The following is a 20865-nucleotide window of genomic DNA, read 5'->3' as shown; positions in this document are numbered from 1 at the left end:
GAAGGGGTTTTATTCCCTCCCTAACTTCAGGGGAAAATCTCTACCTGGGGAAACAACCTTTCTCAGAGAGGTGACCTTGGTTAAAACACAGAGTGCCAAGAAGGTGAGCAAATATATTAAGAACAGTATGCCATATATGCCAGGTCCCTTGAAACAGCAAGGATGGACCAGCTCCCGGCAATTGACAACATTTCCTTCTCTTCCTCCTTTTCTGGAATGCCTTCCTCTCGTATTGCAAGTCATTCAGCTTTTAAGTCTAACCACCTTCTTGGAACTTTCTCTTGTTCCTTCAGTTCTCATTGATGCCTTCCTTCTCAAAGTCCACGTCATTTATAATATGTACCACAGACATAGTCCTGAGTTTACTGTTTTGAAAATTTGTCTAATTGCTTTCTTTAGCTAAGCTTTATTTACCCTAGCATTATGCTTGTATGCAGGAGCTATAAATACAGTTATTCATATGGAAAATAATACAGTAATAAATAAATAATACAAGAATAAACTCTGTTTTGCATTCTCACGACTATAAACCTACTTTTACCCCACCCTGTATGTGTATTTATATTTCAATACATACATACAGACACACACATATACACACATATATATGCATCCATACAGACACACATTATTTTACATACTATAACTCTAACCCTTCCTCTCTTCCTAGCCCATCCTAAACACACATTTATATACTCCCAACACCATCCCACCATTCCCCCCAAAACATTTCCATGCCTCCAGGCTTTCTCACATTATTTATGAAATCATCAAGGCCACCAGTTCCTGAACTCATGGCAGTTTCTCCCCACCTTCATCATTTCCCCTAATGAACCTAAAGCTAATAGTCCATCAGTTGATTTGTTTTTTTGGTCCTTTCTTCAATTTTCTTGCTTTTGATGTTTTCCGATGGCTCAAGTTAGATCCTTTGCTCTCATCATGCTATACAGAAATAGCAAGCAGATGGGGTGTGTTCCATCATTTCCACCCTGCACCCTCCCATAACAGTCTACACCACAGAACAGAACCAGAGTCATTAAAAAGCAAGGAAGGTTCTGATGGTTGCCATCTTTGGTGTCTTTACTATTTTTTTTAACATTCCTTCATATACTAATACTAGTATAAGATCAGCAATTGTAATCACAAAAGTCCCAATTTTCCAGATATACTGTTTTTAGCATCTCTAAATTAGTAACAGACAGGGGATTAGCATTCCTTCTTTTAATCAGCTGCAAGAAAGAATGCTCAATGCCTCCCAACTTTCTTTTGATATAAAAATGTAAATTGTGAGAAAAAGCTTTTTTCATTTTATAAGTTTTTCAACTTAAAACAAAAAGAGAAGGAACACTAAGCAAATTTAAAAGTAATATAACTGTGAAGTTTAATCCCATTATAACTCACCTCATTGACATTAAGTATTCACTTTATTAACCTCCCCGATATATATATTTAATGATTTCCCAATGCACATTTCTAAATCAGCCTTCATCTCACACCATTTTCCCCTTCTCCATAAAAATGCTTTACTCTTTAAACTAAATTACTTACAGTTCTCTGACTATATCATGCTCTTTTATAGCTGCAAGATTTGTGTTTGCTTTTTCTTTTATAAAACTTTTCTCTTTTTCATTTTACTAACTTTAGTTTTTCAATACATGGGTCACTTTCTCCCAGGAACCTCTAGATCAGCGGTTCTCAACCTGTGGGTCACGACCATCGGAAAACACATATAGCATATCAGATATTTACATTATGATTCTTAACAGTAGCAAAATGACAGTTATGAAGTAGCAACGAAAATAATTTTATGTTTGGGGGTCACCACAACATGAGGAACTGTATTAAAGGGTCGCGGCATTAGGAAGGTTGAGAACCACTGCTCTAGATGCTCCCTTAACACTTGATTTACTTTTCCATTTCCCCTCTGTTCTCCTGGAAACCTCTTAAATCAAGGGCTATGTATGACTTAATATTATGTTTCAGTAAAATGTATCACTCATGGCAGGTGTTCAGATGCTGGCCAAATAAATACATTCATGAGTCTCAGATATCAGAGCTGTTCCTAGAGGCCACCCGGGGTGGCTTGCATGGCACCTGTCCTTACAACACTTTTCACCTTCATTATCTGCTTCCTGCCTCTGCACCAGACTCATCTGTACTCTCTGCCCTCCAACACTCTCCGTTCTAGACATTCCTAACTACATGCAGTTCCCAGAGCAAGTGAGGTTTTCTGCCTTACTCTGATTGATCTCCTGGCATTCCTTCTTCTCGCCCCTCTCTCCCCCTTTCACCTGCTCAGCCCAATCTTGGATCTCAGCTTAGATGTCACTTTATCTGACAAGCCTTCATTTACACCAAGACTGAATTCGTGACTATCCCTCTCCCCCTCGGGACCCTATGCTCATTCTTTCATTGTATCTATCACACTATCTAGTAATGGTCCGCTTTTGCCCATTTCTTCATTCATTGAAGCCAGGGACCACACCTATTCCTGTTGGATTCCCACCACCACAGTACCTGGCACATAAGTGACCAATGAATGACTAAAGTCTAAATTAGCAACCACATCCTTGGGTATGATTTTGGAGGTGGTAAACCTAATGCCTGCCACAGGTCTTCAGCTAGAAAACCCTGGCCAAGCACTGCTCCTGGTTCAGGTAAGGAAATCAAATGTGTGTCAAGTGATGGAGAAAGGCTAGGAAAAAGCTCACAGTGGAAAGGAAGTTCTAGAAATTTGGGAGACCACAAGCCCTTGAACTTTTAAACTTCTCCTCAAAATCTCTCAGTTATAGATACTGCCCATTGCCAAATGCAACGCTAAAATACGTACGATTTGGATTGCTGCTGTTTTGATTGCAGATTCGACATTGGGGGTCCCTGACGGGCTGCCCAGGCACATGCTCGACCAATTTGCAATACATTTCAGGTCCCTTTTCTCCACATGTTGCATTCGTGGTGATGTATGCATTAGAAGCAAGATTCAAGACGGCAGGAAATAAACCTGAAAGAGATGGACAAATGAAGGTGTGTGGACCAGAAACAATAGGATATGGTTTTGCTGCATTTTAAAATAAAATTAAGACAGGACATTTTTCAGATAGCAATCAATCAAAAAGAAATTATCAGTGATAAATATGTGACTTAAGTACAATAGAAATAACATGTGTTTTCAAACAAACATTTTTCTTTGTGCATCTTTAGTATGGAATTTAAAGCAATCTTCTTAATTTATTAACCTCTAATACTTAATTAGAAAGTACTGTCTCTAACACACACTCTTTAAAAAGCTTTTGTTCCTATTATTGGCAAAAATCTCATTGAATAATCCATCTTCCATTTAAGCTATTATCTAGTATAGCGATTTTCATAGTGTGCCACAAGAATTTTTAAAGCATGCATTGCCTGACTATTTAGTTAGGGACACTGACCTCTTTTCCCTTAGATTGTAAAATGCACACACACACACACACACACACACAAATATATACAATGGCAACAGCCAACACAACAGTAGCCATTTGATGTGAATACCCTGTGTAGAACCACAAATATATAGGTTATATAATAGAGTTGCATCCTATTGGTCATGTTGCATAATAAGTTTCTGTCTGATTGGGTAATTCTTGGCACCAGAAATCCTTATTACAAGTATAGGCACCTAATTTTTTAAAAAGCCACGTTGAGCAAAAAGAGAAGGTAATTGCTATTATTATTATTTTGTAAATCAATCAAAATTATGCTTATTTATTTTTAATGTTTTTTCTTTATTCATTAAGGTATTACATATGTGTCCTTATCTCCCCATTGCCCCTGCACCCCCTCCCCCACTCATGCCCTCACCCCCTTTGGTGTCTGTGACCATTGGTTAGGCTTATATGCATGCATACAAGTCCTTTGGTTGATCTCTCCCCCATGCCTATTATTTTTGTCAGATCAGCACAAAAATACATATTTTTGGTATGCTGCAGGATCTTAGTAATAAGTTAATGTGTGTCATGAGTTGAAAATGGTTGAAAGTGCTGATCTAATAGTAAACTGTAACCACATGTAAAGATTTTAGACAACTCTGCATCTGTTGTTCATGGTCAATTTTAATGCTCCAATTATCATTTAATGTAAATGGTTACTGTAGCTTCTTTATATCCAGCCTGGGGGAAATAGAGAATGATTATAGATTTTGGAAAACCATTCTTTACTGCCTCTGTACTACATAGCATTATTATACAGCAATATCTTACCAGAAACAAGCCATCATCGTCGTCCATGATTACACCAGAAATCATTTTTAGATAAAATGAAAGTGTTTGGCTTCCTTAGAAACCATCTCAGAGCCCCATTTCAGTTCAGGGCTGGGCGGCCTTTCATTCCATATGAGAAGCCGACTCCGGCTTTTTATTTTCTGTGAGTTACTGTCAATTCTGCTTCCTACATGTCTAGTATTTGTATTTGACGGACCTCTTTTCGATAGTAAAGTCACTCATCATCAATCACTCTTTAACTGAAAGACTCGTCTTGGAGCATTGGAGGTTACAGATCATTTGGCCCAAGTTATGTAAGGAACATGCTAACACTTTAGGAAGTTTCTGTTCTGTACACGTGCCAAGTGGGTCCATATCAGTCCAACCTCTGACAAAAAAGCCTTTTGCTGACTAAATCCCATGGCCTGATGTTTTACTGAGAACCCTGGAGTTTTGAATCCATAAAGTGTTTTCTATGTTATCTTCAAAACTTAGCACATGCTGGGAACAGAGTAACCACTCAATCCTGTATAATAAAAGGGTAATATGCAAATCGACTGAAAGCAGAACGACCTGTTGCTATGATGCACACTGACTACCAGGGTCAGACGCTCAACGCAGGAGCTGCCCCCTGTTGGTCAGTGTGCTCCCACAGGGAGAACACCGCTCAGGGCAGCAGCAGTGGCGGGAGCCTCTCCTGCCTTTGTGGCAGTGCTAAGGATGTCCGACTGTGCTAAGCTGTCAGTCGGACATCTCCTGAGGGCTTCTGGACTGGGACTGCGAGAAGGCACAGGCCAGGCAGGGGGACCCCCTCGATGCATGCACAAATCTTGTGCACCAGGCCTCTAGTATATTTATAAAATAAATGAATTATAAATACTGGCCTCATAAATGTTTTTCTGCATCTTCTGAATAATAATCATATTAAAAATAACAATAATGCTCAGCCAGTATGGCTTAGTGGTTGAGTGTCAACCGATGAACCAAGAGGACATGGATCAATTCCCTCAGGGCACATGCCCGGGTTCATGCTGGATCTATAGCGGGGGCATACAGGAGGCAGCCAATCAATGTTCTCTCTCTTCTCATCATTGATGTTTCTATCTCTCCCTTTCCTTTCCTCTCTGAAATAAATAGAAATATATTAAAAAAAAATAACAACAGTAATAGTATCCAGCATTAATGAATGTTTATAAAGTTCCAGGCACTGTTCTGTCAGGGACTGTTCTAACACTCTACACCTGCATGGACTAACTTGCTACACACAATGCATATATGAGATACACACTACTAAAACCGCTATTTTGTTAAAAAGTTCAGCAGCTTGCCAAGATGACAACTAGCAAGCAGCAGAGCGGTGATTTAAGCCCAAGCGATCTGGCTCCAGAGTCCATCTTCTTAATCATTACACTACATGGTTTCTACCATATGAAACAGACATATATCTATGCCACTTTGTGGTCATGGCTATCCTTAGAATTTCATTGAAAGAAACAATAGTATAGCAAATAGCCCTGGCCAGGTGGCTCAATTGGTAGGAGCATCGTCCCTTACACCAAAAATGTTGCAAGTTCGATTTCCGGTCAGAGCACATACCTAGGTTGCAGATTCTATCTCCTGTTGGGAGGCAACTGATTAATGTTTCTCTTTTACATCGATGCTTCTCTCTCTCTCTCTCCTTCTCTCTCTCTCTCTCTCACTTTTCCCTCTTTCTCTCAAATCAAGAAAAACATATCTTTGGGAGAGGATTAAAAAATAGCATAGCAAGTAAAAATTATTTTAACTAATTATTATTAGTTATTTTTATTAGTTATAACTAATTATTAGAATCTCTATTGCAATCACTTTCAAAACTTTCAGAGAGGTAAGTGAATTCATATGACCAGGCAATGCCTCAGTTCTCATCTAAGTCCCTCTTAGGGTCTCCCAAAAAGCAGCTTCCCAGTAATCTTCTCTCTCTTCTTTGATCTCCCCAAACTCACAGGTCTCTAAAATCCCTCTCATCCCCCACCCCATCCCAATAGCCCTCCTGACTTTTACTTTTCTCCAGCTAAATGTTACTCGAGGTTTCCAATTTTTCTTTGTTTTCCACAAGTTCAGAACTTACTTTTTTTTTTTACTTAAATGCAGTCACTATACAATTCATTCTTCCTGATAAATTGGTCTCTCCCAGGCCCCCAGTTCATCTTTATGCTCCAACCCCATTTCAATGAGACATTCTGTTGATGTGATATGTCAGCTAATATAATTATTGGTCAGGAAAATATTAGCCAGTCATGAAACTGTTATTGTTTATTTTATGAGGAAATGTAGAGTGTTTATAAAGATACAGAATGCCCTAACCGGTTTGGCTCAGTGGATAGAGCGTCGGCCTGTGGACTCAAGCGTCCCAGGTTCAATTCCAGTCAAGGGCATGTACCTTGGTTGCGGGCACATCCCCAGTGGGGGGTGTGCAGGAGGCAGCTGATGGATGTTTCTCTATCATCGATGTTTCTGGCTCTCTATCCCTCTCCCTTCCTCTCTGTAAAAAAATCAATAAAATATAAAAAAGAAAGATTTTAAAGGTACAGAATAAACAAAGATTATTTAGCTTTTTTAAAAAAGTTGCATCTGTGTATACAAGGCTATTGGAAGCAACTTCAATTGTATAAAGTTTGTCAGGTGATAAATTTAAAAATAATTTGATCGTTCCCAGAGTGATATATAACATATCTCACCTCAGATATTTTATTCTTTAGGCTGGGAAATGACATGATTAAATAAATACGGTTTGTCTATATGTCTTTCTCTTTTATAATATATCACAATTTTGCATTTAACTGTACAATTATTCATCAAATATGTGTTGAACACATACTATGCCAGATACCATAAAAGATTTGGGAATAAAAATATCATTAAGACAGGCTTATTGGATCTTGAGCTGAAACTTGAAGAAGAAAAATAGAAGTTTATTTGGCAGAGAAATGGGAGAACTAAAAAGCAAACATACCAGGGAAAGGGGATAGCATACGAGTATAGACTTTATTCTGAGATCATACATGTCTGTTGAGTGACTGACAGAGCACTTGAATTTGTAATTGTTCTTGCCTCTTAGATTAGGTGATTGTGTATATATATATATATATATTTACATACTATAGATATACATCTATATGGAGATAGAGAGATAGAAATGGATATAGATATAGATAAATATGATTATACAGAGTATACATAATGGTATATATGTATATATAATGTTAATAATTTGTGTTACTGGGATTTATTCTAGGTTTATAAAATTTTAATATGTAGTGTATAAAGACATAGGTAGTGAGAAGAAAGATATATGCTGGGAATCCTGTTTTTAAAAGGCCAAAACTTTAGCTCATGTCTTGCTGGCATGTGGAATCGGTGTAGGTAGTTTAGCCTCTTCAAACAAAGCAAACTTCCTTCCACAAACACTGTTTCAGGCAGGAGCCAACATCTCTCACCCTGTGCCAGGACATTGTCAGTTTTGCTCTATGATCTTTGTCTCCCCGCTCACCTCTGACTAGTCCTGAACTTGGCCCTGACCTTGGCTTCTGTTTTGTAGGTGTGGGTAAGAGCCTCTGTGCCCTGCTTTGATGCAGGCCTGTTGGCTCTGATGTGAATTGAACAAGCCTGTACTTTCTTAGATCTGAGTAATCATGGGAGGGGACAAAAAGGAGGAAATGAATGGCTGGTGAAAATTATCTTATTTTATATTGTATGTTCCACAAATATAAAGTTGATTGACATCCTGATATCCCCACAGAACTAAATAAATAAAATGTGAGCAAGGTTACAGAGTTATAAAAGAATTACAGGTATGGAAGTAACATTGATTCAAAGCTATTTCATATTCATTAAATAATATGGTGTAATCCCAAAGTAACCCCATGGGGCAGGTTTTATTACTCCCATTTTACAAATGAAGAAAGTGCAACTCAGAGAAGATAAACAAAATGCATAAAGTTATGAATTAGATTGATAACTAAAATCTGAGCTCTGCCCTTTAACTCAGATTTATCCTAGGTAGGCATGAAGAGGTGCCAAAACTTAGTCCTCAGTGAAGCTTACCAGTTTAAATATTTCATAAAAGAAATACTCAGTCCTCATCCCTTTGTTGCTTTATTGAGTTTTTTACTCATAAACTAAAAACATTACTGATATTTACTGTTTTGGGTCTTTCCATTGATTTGTTTCTGTTACGCTTATTGATCATGTACTTAAAAATAACCTTTTCTTAATTTAATTGTCTTGCTTGGTGATCAGAAAACAGTTGCTTATTGAAATATCATCAGCTATTTTGCTGTTTATTTTTAAAACTCAGTAACATGTATTGGTCAGGGAAGGTCTCCAATTAGGTGTTAATGACCAATTTGAAGAGTTAGTCAATATCTGAATTTTTATTGACTCTTCAGCAGGGTATATTATCGATTGCAGCCCATTTTCATTATATGTTAGATCCATTAGGCTGTGCCTATTTAATCCCTTTCAAAAGCGGCAGAGCAATATTTATTGCCATATGCAATATGGGTTATTTGGTTAAGATTATAAAAACAGTACAAGTGTAAAAGGGCTACAAATAGCTGGCGAACCTTTATAGAGTATTGATTTACAGCCTCTTATTCAACTTGAGGTCATGTAATGATAATGACATAAAAGTCAGTCATCATTATCCATACAATTATAATTGACTTGTTTCCCCCGGAATAGTACCTTGACTAAATAAACTGTTGGATTTGTGGCTTAAAGAACAAAGTCTGAAGAAAACATAAATAATATTTATTTTCCATGTTATACATTTTTATTAAAGATCAACATATGTACACCATGTAGATAATAATATCTTTGTTTCTGTGATATGTATATATTTAGTAAATAGACAATCTGCAAGAAGGCTGTCTATATAATGTAAAAAATGAAAATTTTGCTACAATATGGAAAACATTTAGAAAATTCACCACATTTTTATTGTTTTTATTTGGATGTCTTTATTCTATAAATAAATTCATGCACGAGGCAGAGGGCATTCCTTAGCCCAGCCTGCACCCTCTCGCAGTCCAGGAGCCCTTGCTCCTTACCACCCACCTGCTTGCTGCTCTTACTGCTCCTGAGCCCAGCTTCTGGCTGAGCGGCACTCCCCCTGTGGGAGCGCACTGACCACCAGGGGCAGCTTCTGCACTGAGCATCTGGCCCCTGGTGGTCAGTGCGCATCACAGCAACCGGTCGTTCTGGTCCTTCCGCCATAACGGTCGTTTAGGCTTTTATTATATAGATAAGCTTGCTCAAATACTGTAGTATCTTTATACAAGTTTTCGTGATTTCAATGATCTGCATTTTCAACATCCACAAATCTGACAAATGACAGGAGCATTTTTAAACCTGCATGTGAAGGTTCCACTTTTAATAATTGTGGAGTAGCTTTTATTGAACCAAGCCTCTCACTGATAACAGCTATAAAATATTAAGAAAATATATTTGTTAAAAACCCAAATATCTGAAGACATTGGAGACCATCCCAAAGAAGATAAGCCAGAAGGGATGTGTATGCTTAGAAGAATGAAGATATTAGAAGTGCTCCAGACTGAGTCATGCAAAGTGGCTAAAAACTCAAATAGAATACCACAGTTTTAGTCTTTTTTTTTTTTTTTTTAACTGTCTTAAAGAACCAGAATACAGAACTAAGAGCAACCACAGTTGCTATAAAGTGAGGAAATAATACTGGGAGAAACCAAGCCACAGAAAGAGAGCGTCAAAATATATGTACAAACTCTTCCCAAATCCCTCACTGATGCCAGACCTACATATGCCCTACCTGTGGTCGGCAAACAGCGGCTCGCGAGCCACATGCGGCTCTGTGGCCCCTTCAGTGAGGCTCTTCCACAAAATACCACATGCGGGCACGCATGTACAGTGCGACTGAGACTTCGTGGCCCATGTGCAGAAAATGGTATTTTGTGGAAGAGCCACACTGAAGGGGCCAAAGAGCCGCATGTGGCTCGTGAGCCATGGTTTGCCGAGCCGCAGTTTGCCGACCACTACAGGCCCGCGGTTCTCAACCTTCTGGCCCTTTAAATAGTTCCTCATGTTGTGACCCAACTATAAAATTATTTTCGTTGCTACTTCATAACTGTAATGTTGCTACTGTTATGAATCATAATGTAAATATCTGATGCGCAGGATGGTCTTAGGCGACCCTGTGAAAGGGTCATTCAACCGCCAAAGGGGTCGCGACCCACAGGTTGAGAACCGCTGCGCCTAGGCAGATCGTAAGTACCCAAGTTGGTGATAAAACAGAGATCATGGTTATTGTATTCCACAGGAAAGACAATAGTTTGGAGTTGGAATTCAGATCAGTTAATCAACTGATGTAACACAAAAATGAAAGACGGGGGACTATTTTTCAGAAGAACATGACAGAATCCCAAGTTTCTACAATATATCATTCACAACATCCATAATGCAATAGAAAAAAATACTATACATACAAAAGAAACCATAAAATGCCACCCATATTTAGGAGAGAGGCAGTGAATAGAGACCAACATTAATATCACCCAGATTTTGGAACTAGCACAGAAATATTTTAAGCAGCTTTTATAACTATGATCCAGGATAACTCAAAATATATTTATAATAAAAAGACAAATAGGAAATCTCAACAGAGGAATACAAACTACAAAAAAAGTACTGCATGTGATTAATAGAAAATTGGAGTTAACAGATGTGTAAATAACCATGAATATAAATCAATCAACTTTTCTTCTAAGTTCTCTAAATACATATTAATGTTTATCAAAAAATATGTATAATATCGCTTTGGTGGTGGGAGTGATGTATTCTGATTTAATACATACGGCAATTGTAACAAAGGAAAGGAGGTGGAGAGATCATATATATTTACCTATTTATTTACAAGGTTCTTATGCTTTAGATTAAGTGGTACAATATTGAAAAGAATGACAACATCAATGTTTAAGAGTTTGTGGAGCAAATAAAACTCTACTTCATTGTTCTTAGGTGTGTAAATTAATATAACCACTTTAGAAAACAGGCATTTTTAGATAAATTTAAACTGAGACCTACCTCAAGACCCCCAAAATCCCATTCTAAGGTAGCTACCCAACAGAAATGACAGTACATGTCCATGGAGAGACCTATACAAAAAAAATTCATAGAAACTTTTCTCATAATAGTCAAATCTGGAAATAGCCTAGGTTTCCTTCAATGGAAGAACTGATACAGAAACTATGATGTACTCATACAATGGAATACTACTGAACACTAAAATGAATCAAACTACTGATCAATGCCACAATGAGAAGACTCTTAAAAGTGTGATGCTAAATAAGAAATGTTTTACAAAAATGAATGCATATTCTATTATTCATTTATATAATTTTTAGAACAGGTAAACCTGATCCATTGGGAAAATAATAGGGGAGAAATAGTTGATTTAAGGGTAGAGATTAAGAAGAGGCATAAAGAAAATTTCTAGGATGATGCAATATTTCATTAGGAGTTTATATAAAACAAATATATTCATTTTTAAAACTTGAATGTTACCCTCAATGAGAAAATGTTACTCCCAATATGGACTTGAGCATTTAACTGTAGACAAATCTTACCGTAAAAAAAGGAAAACCATATTGAACTCTACTTAATGATATCATGATTAAGTGCTTAGGCATGAAGTTTTCAATGAATCAAAGTTTAACATAGATTTATGGGTAGTTATGTACAGATGTTTATATGTCTGATAAAACAAATACAGCCAGATGTTAATTTTTAAATACAGATGATAAGTATATGGGCATTTATTATATGATTCTTTCAACATTCTGTATGCAGGAACTTTATATATATATTTTTTTATTTCAGAGAAGAGAGAGGCAGAGAGAGATAGAAACATCCACGATGAGAGAAAATCATTGATCAGCTACCACATGCACACCCCACACCAGGGATCAAGCCAGCAACCAGAGCATATGCCCTGACAGGGAATCGAACCATGACCTCCTGGCTCATAGGTCGACACTCAACCACTGAGTCACTCCAGAACATCTTTAAATAAAATTTGGCAAATAATCTATAGAAATATTATACATATATGTATAAGTATAGATCTATTGTATGGGTATATATACACACATGTGCACAGTATATGTGCATTTTTGGGAGTTACCTCATTCTTTGGCTTTCATAAATTATCAATATCAGTAGCAATAAAATATTAAATTCACATTTCTTGAATCAAATGTGAAAAGTTCTTGGATACTACAAAAGAAAACCATCTTTTCAATCCCACCCACAATCAGAAGAAGGAAGCAAAATAAAGCACTGGGTAAGCAAAACAACTCAAGTCCCTTCACGACACGGGCAGGCCAGACATCTGCAGGCGGTTCTACTTTCCTGATACAGCTTTCCAGTTCATCCAGCTTTGATTTTATAAAAATGGAGAACTTTGACTTAGAGCCATATTTAATACATAAGCGTTGTCTTTTGAAGAACTACAAGGGAGTCAGAGAGACGTGTGTCTAACATAAAAGCAAGTGATCTGCTGTGTGGTGGGTTCCCTGGCCTTTAGGCAACGATTCTCAAGGTGATGAACTCGAAGGTGGTTGTCTGGCAGCACAAAGGATGCAGTGCAAAGACGCATAGCTACAATTTTACAAATAAAGAAAACAATTCCCAGAACCTAAATGGCACAGCTAGTTTTCAAACACAATTATTATAATCACAAATGAACTGTAGTATTAAAGAGACACGCTGCCTCACTCTCCTCTCTGTTCTACATGGAAACCCTTTCTACCTCCTACATCATTCCTGAGCTTTATGCCAACTAGTTCCTCTGTCCCTTCCATAGTCACTCACAGGCCAACTTCCATCACACTTTTACAAGTCCTATAATTTATCGTAGATTTCTGCATTTTAAGAAGCATACCTTCACTGTTTTTAGTGTAACTGAAGCCTTAATTTCCTCTGACAATGACACTTTTGCAGATTTTCCCAATGGATCCTAGAATCACTGGGAGGGGGAAAGTGATCGCCTGGCTTCCACACGTGGCTTACACATCAGTTCCTCTTGTGAATCATAAAGCCTGTTTTTAAGTCCGAATCACCTACCACATGTTCATGTCCATTATTGACGGGCTTCATGAAGACCAACTACAAAAATATTGGTAACTGATTCACTGCCAGCCTTATCTCCTAAATTTCTGCCACTCTTACTAAACAGGTGAATATACCCCTGCATTAAAAAATGTTATTCCACAAAAACTAGAAAATGGTAAAAGGTATTTTTGTCTTTCTCACCATCCCAAGATTTCTGCTTCCTAACTTTTTGTCTCTAGCTTAACATTACCTATCTATCTATCTATCTATCTATCTATCTATCTATCTATCTAACATCTATCATCTATCTATCTATCTATCTATCTATCTATCTATCTATCTATCTATCCTTTTGTATAAGGATGTCCTATTCTTACCTTACCTCTACAGCAAAGACATCCTACCTAACCTGCCCTGCATGACTCCACTTCTGTTCATCTTTCCCACTGCCAGAAAAATTATGTTTTTAGAAATTAAATTTAATCATGTCACTTTCTTGTTTAAACACCTCTGTGCATTGCCTGTCGCCTATAGCATAACAGCCAAACTCCTCGGTAATCTAAACATTTATAATCAGGCCCTCAATCTACCTCTCTACACTCATCTGATTCCAACATCTTTCATGACTTCTTACACATCCAGTGTAGTGATATTTTACTGTTTACAAACATATCAGATGCTTGAAAGTGGTTTTTTTGGTCATAATATTATCTTGTCTGTTCTTCAGAATGCTTCTCTTTTCTTCCTTTTCTTTTTTCAAACATGGTCATCGACTTGTCTTTCATGACCCAGCTCAAATTCTTCCTGCTCTGTGAAAGTGCTCCCTGACTTTGCTACACAGAATTTGTTATTTCCCTCTTGGTGTCTACACAGTACTTAGTTGATATTTTATTATAACCCTCATCACACTGAAACTTTAATATCTTTGACAGTGGATCTCTCACCTATAACATTACTGAGTATAAAGATAATACTAGCTAATATCTACTAGCACTGAAATTTAAATTTATTGATTAAGAATAAATACATGCATTTGTGTAATCTTTCTGCAAAGAAATCTGGCACAAAAAAAGCCATTAAACTAATCAGACTATTAATTCAGCAGAAATGTAGAGCTCTGTTTTAGTACTATAGGTCAGTGAGATGATTTTTTAAAAAACTAAGCTATTTGAAAAATGTAGTAGAGATTTTCCACTTCCTGGCATTCCAGACACCCAGCCTCCATTTCTATCATTGGGTAATTGGCCTTGTAGGGTATTCAGTCCCCTACCTCCTAACCAAAGAAATAGAGGTAAAGAGATCTTTCTTCTCTGCTCCCTTTTGCATTTTGGGCATGTACACATGACTTTGCTGTAGGGCTCAGAATGTTGGGTACTTGAAGTACAAGATTGGGGTGATAAGGAAACTAAGATCATGCTAGTGAAAGATAAACTAGCACCAGTCGGGGTGGGAGAGAAAGAGGCGACAGCAATGTCTGCAAAGGAGCCTTGATTAGCTTATTCAGGCAGTGAAACCTAGGAATGGCCTTGAAGTCTGTCATCTCCTGAGCCTGGTTTTCAAATCTTTCCAATGATTCTGCAAGTTATGTGATCTATTTTAAATACATTTCTTCTGTTGGTGGTTTCTGTTGCTTGGGATCAATTAGCTAAATGGATATAAAGATTATACCACCATATCCACATAGCCACATAGATACATACACACTCATATGGAGGTGGGGGGGGGGCGCTACACAGTGAAGAGAGGAGAGGAAGATCGAGAAGGTGACATTATTATAATTGACTAAAGAATAAATATGTATACAGTTGCTTCTTTTATACATATTTAGGGTAAAATGTGAAGGTACAATAGTAGTGGCAACAATCACAACTTCTTACACAAAGACGCAGTGCCTATACAATGACCATGATCAGAAGTGGCCATAGTGTCACTTTAAAAGTTATGTTCCTTTTTAGTGATTGTTTCCCTCTAGTTGTGTTTTTGTTTCATTGGGCTTTTTATTTAGAATACCTTTAACTGTAAATCATCATTTTAAAATGACCATGACTTAACTCATGTATTTAAAGAAAATATTTTAATGTAGTCTGGCAAAAAAGAATTTTTAAGTATATTTTCTTATTTTCATCAGTTTAAATATTAAACTAAATGAATATTGTAGAGTATCTGCCTTCATTGTCTGTGCCTAGTGTATTATAATATTTTTATTCATCGTCATAGATAATGATATATGTCTACATATCGGTATATACAATATACTTATTTTAATTTCACAAATAATGTTTCTGGTTAATATCTATCACCCAGCTTGCAAAGACCCTCATTAATAGAATTGATAACAGATGGTACTGAATACTTGCTATGGGAAAGTCATCAGTCAATAACACAATTCTCTTTAATATATTTGGTTTTAATAACTTTTAAAAATCATAACCTATTGTTCACAACCTATTGTTCACTACACTTCTCCCTCACTCTCCTTTTTTTATTTATTTTTTTCTCCCTCTCCTTCTGTCATCCTATCTTTGGTACACAATATTTCCCCTGCTTGTTCATGCCAAGCAGCTATCGCCTCTCAAAAGAATGAGAAAACTGTCTGTTTGAATGTTTCTAACTTTCCATTTCAGTATTCTCTGTCTGTGGAGCCTTTAAAAAAAATTTTCATGCAAGCAAACGAAGCTGTTTGCAAGTCCTTCAGTATCTGAAAGACAAAAGCGAACCTGACAATTTAAAATGTTCTAAGACACGTCAAGAAAGAAAGGGAGATACTTGTCTGTTGAAACTCTGAGCGAAGTGGGTGTGTAGGAACAACACGTCGGCATAAAACAAAAACGGGACAAAACAAAATGTTGCTGCAGGGACTCATTCCCAGCTGTGCTCTGCAGGGAGTCACCCGGGCGCTCTTGATCCATGATGCAGACGAAGAGTTTTATAGAACTAGAAAATCAGTCCAATTTGAACTAATAGCCGTCCAGACACAACAATGATTGTAAGCTGGAAAAAAAATATTGTTGAATTCAGTTGTTCAGAAGCAAAAAAGAAATAACAACAAAAAGCAACAAGAAGAGCACGTATTCTGGTAACTCATGTTTACAGGCCTTTCAAACTTGTCTCCTACTGTTGCTTCGTTCTGCCCTTTTCAGTTTCCAAAATAAAAGGCTATTGGGGGTGGGGGGTGGGGTTTATGGGTGGTTTGGTCTCCTTTCTTCTTTTGTAGTCGGAAAAAGTAGTCCAGGTCCTCTGTGGAACTAGTTTTTAAAATACTTTGTTCTTTCCAAAGAGATTAAGATGAATACTTAGGTATTTTTTTATGATGATCAGAAACAAACCAGACATAACCATACTTCAATGGATCTTAATCAGGGTTTGCCTACAGAATATCAATACTTACTCTCCATAGCATACATTCTGACTAAAATATAGACTATGAGGACCACTGTGAACTCAAATGCCATCGTAGCCACTTGGCCCATCCAAGTAATATACGATTTTATTTAATTCCTGACAAAGGACATCATTGATCTTATTACAACAGGATTACAATGTAAATTTTCAGTGACCTAAAACTTATACACACGTAAGAAAATAACGGCCATGATAACCCATTTCTGGTGCCAGAAGAGCATAGCAGTGCATCTCTACAGCAGTGAATTCAGGGTAGGCATTTGTACTGAGATTCCACCAAATATTTTTTGAAAGCAACTCTAACCACCCTATGTTTGGTAAATTGAAGTTGACCATGCTACCTTTCACAAACGAGAGGAAGAGCTATAGACACTTTCTGAAAAACAAAACAAATACAAAAACAAACAGAACAAAAACAAGTTTTACAAAACATCACCTCTATGGCTTGATTGAATAGATTATTTATCTAATTTCGGATGCATCTCCCATAATACAGGTCCCCACTACTCTCACTTCCATTATTTCTATTATCTGATGGGCACCGCTCTAGTCACAACATTTTCAGTCCTTATAATTTTCATGGAACTATAGAACTCTTACCCACTATCCATTTAAAATTAGGATAGTCAAACTGCTTTTTATGTTTTTTCATGTACCACTTATAAAACAATATCGAGGCATCCTAAAGGTTTTCCATACCAAAGGATGAAAAATAATTATTATACCTGAGCCCTTATTTAAAATGTTCTAACGTCAGAATACCCAGAACACGCACTGAGAGGGTGGCAGTAGGGGAGAAACAGACTGCTTCCAAACTTCTCCACACTCACTTCATCAATATCAGCAGAACATATGTTCAGTATCTGCTCTCTTCTGCCTGGCTTCCAACACTAAGCCTACAAGCTAGATGTGTCTCTGGCAGGTCTGCCCGAAAACTCAAAATGAGAAGTAAAAAAGGCAAAGGAGAGGAAATGCAAAAAACACTTTTTTAAGTCACTGAAAATGAAATCATAGCCTTAATTAGGCAATTACTCTACAACAGAGTTGTTTGTAATATAGAAATACATCGAAAACGTTGTGTCTGCTCACAATCCAAAATATGAAAATAAACCGGTAATAAATCTCTAAGCTACCGGCTCTGCAAGGAGCATGAGCTTATATTTACATCCCTCAAATAAAAATATCAGAAGGGGCCCGTGTAAGCTCTGTGCATGCAATGGCAGCAGAAAAGATACTGCCCCCATGTGCGCTGCTCTTTAAAGACTGCTAGACAATTTCTTATCTTCAGTGATGAAACATACATAGAACAACAACAACACTGCTTTACATTGTGTTTCTCCTGATTTAAAAGACCCAGACAAAAGGGAAAAGGAAAGTTCTATTCATTAACTTGCTCTTTTTCATTTGCTTTTATCAGTTAGATTTAGAGTTCCTTGGGGCATAATCTCAGATCCTTTTCTCATTTCATTCTCCTCCCCAGATAATCCCTTGCACTTTTAAACCATTTACATACCATCTGCATAGGCAACAATTCCCAAATTATATCTCCACGCCAGATATCTTTCAAAAGCTCCAGGCTTACTTATCCAACTGCTGGGTTGACACCTCCACTTAGATGTCTCTTGAGCATCTCAAACTTAATCTACCCAAAACAGAGCTAATGATTTCCAGCGTTCCAGTACCACTGTCATTCTCCCATCTCACCCCTCCCCACCCCCAAACGGACTACTCCTAGGTTCTCTCTGGCTCAACACATTCTACTTTACCCACGCAGGATCCCATACAGAAAACTAGGAGTCTTTGCTGAAGCCAGTCCATCACTAAATACTATTCTAACTCCAAAATTATTTTCAAGTCTATCTGCTTCCCTCCAGCACCACAGCCAAAACTCGGGGCCACGTTACAAGCATTTAACATCTGGACTCTGCAATAGCCTCCTAAACAGACTCCCGTTTACCCTTTGCCTTTCTTCAGTCCATTTTTAACAACATGGATTTTTCTTATGATGTAAATCTCATCAGGTCACTCCTATTAAAATCCTTGACTGGATTATGATTGCATCTAGGTTAAAATTCAGAACTATTATCCTGGTTTACAATATCCTCTCCTCACATTCAAAGACTACTGCTTTTGAACTCTTTCTAGAACAAGGTTCTGCCTTTTTCCTCCTCAGGACATCGACTAAAATCCCTGCCCTTTAACTTTCCTCCACTCTTCCTACCTTCCTATTTTTCACAAGTGTTTCTTCATTATATCATATTTCCTCTGAGATCTTCCCTAACCCTTTCTAAATAGTCCCCCATCACAATCCCTCATTATGCCTCACTTTTCTTGTGTATCACTGATTGCAATGCACAATCTTACATAATAAAAGGCTAATATGCTAATCGACCAAATGGCGTAACTACCGGTCACTATGATGTGCACTGACCACCAGGGGTCAGACGCTCAATGCAGGAGCTGCCCCCTGGTGATCAGTGCGCTCCCACAGGGGAAGCGCTGCTCAGCCAGAAGCTGGGCTCACGGCTGTCGAGTGCAGCAGCAGTTGCAGGAGCCTCTCCCAACTCCACAGCAGTCAGATATCCCCCAAGGGCTCCCGATTGTGGGAGGGCACAGGCCAGGCTGAAGGACCCCCCCCCCAAGTGCATGAATTTCATGCACCAGGCCTCTAGTTTTGTATAATGATCATGTGTCCAAGTCTATGTTCCTTGATAGAATGGGAGCTCTATGGTTGTTCTATTAATTTTGGATTCCACTGTACTCTCAGAGCCTTTGCTAGGGCTGACCACGTAAAGGTGCTTAAAAATATTCTCCAATGAGAAATTCATCTTAGAATGCGGGACATAAATTGTGTGCCTGTTTGGAAGAAGTGGAAAACCTCCCTTTTGTTAAAATACGAAAAAAAAAATGCTTAAAAAAACCCCCACAGATATATTTCTTTGATGTTTTAGTGGCTTGACAACACAACAATGTTAGCATTAATGACTAAAACAAGTATTTTCTTAGAATTATCGTGTTAATTGTCTTCTTAAGCCCAAATCCCTACCCTCTGAGTATTTTTTCATCTTCTGTTTTAGAAAATATATAAAAGTGTCTTCTGTGTTTTGTTGTGAGTCACTTTGAATTCTCTCTGTGATTAAGTTGGTTTGGTTGCTAAATCAAACATTAGATGGATTTGGATGTGTTTCCTAATACCCAACTCTCTTCTCCCCCAGCACACCCCTCAAAAAATAAAACACCGGAAGATACAAACATATGGTTCTAATAAATACAATGTTAAAGTTATGCTCACCGCTGGGCTGTTCAGGAACTTTCATATTCCATTATCACTTTCAAATTGTATCAGGTCTTAGCCTGATCCACAGAGTGAAGACTTAGAATGAGAGATACATAAAAAAGAATACTTCACAGCTGACTCAAGCATCTAATTCTGTTTTATGCTTTAAAAACACATTCTATGAAGCTTCAGTATATCTATGGAAATACTTGCTTTATAGACAAATATTTTTTTGAAGTGAGACATGGCAGTGTTCATAGCAGAACACTTTGTTCTCTAGCAGCTGTTTGAACATACACATAAATATGCAGAAAAACTCACAAATACTCTGCTCTTATAAATACTTGATGTGAAAAAATCAGCATTTTATAGTCATTCAGCCTCGTGTTGCTAATAATAATTTCCATTTACCAAGTACATATAAAACTCTCAGACATAATGAATTTTTATCAAAATTTTGTTTTAGCCTCTTACCAACATGCTGTATGACCACTAACCTGTAAGTTCCTTGAAGATAGTGGTCATAATTTATTAATCTTTTCATTCTCATTGAGGATTAGAGTCATAGGCATCAAATATGTGCTCAGTAAACATTCATAGAAAAGGTAAATGACCTCAGAGATTCTGTGAATTAATTTAGTCACCAATTCCAACTTCTTTAAAAAAAACTGCAAGAAGTAAATATATTTGTTCTAATTCAGGTGATCTGTATCAAGCAAACAAAATCAAAACCAAAACCAGGAGCCTTTGTCACAGGGTATATACTGTAAATGATTGAGTAATGCAATTCAATCGTCATAATAAATGTGTAGCACTGAATGTTTC

At 37.4% G+C, this 20865-nt stretch overlaps 1 protein-coding gene across 2 annotated transcripts in view; it reads right to left on the bottom strand.

The window, feature by feature from the left end:
• Positions 1–20865, bottom strand: part of LAMA2 (laminin subunit alpha 2) — a 491338-nt gene that overhangs the window by 375108 nt on the left and 95365 nt on the right. For both annotated transcript variants that reach the window (XM_015557822.1, XM_015557823.1), the window contains exon 2: positions 2831–3001. In XM_015557822.1, coding sequence (XP_015413308.1) covers positions 2831–3001 — 171 coding nt within the window. The remainder of the gene's footprint in view (positions 1–2830; positions 3002–20865) is intronic.

This window comes from Myotis davidii, unplaced genomic scaffold (assembly GCF_000327345.1).
Source record: "Myotis davidii unplaced genomic scaffold, ASM32734v1 scaffold147, whole genome shotgun sequence".
In the NCBI taxonomy this organism is placed as follows: domain Eukaryota; kingdom Metazoa; phylum Chordata; class Mammalia; order Chiroptera; family Vespertilionidae; genus Myotis; species Myotis davidii.
This window is presented reverse-complemented; position numbering and strand designations above follow the sequence as displayed.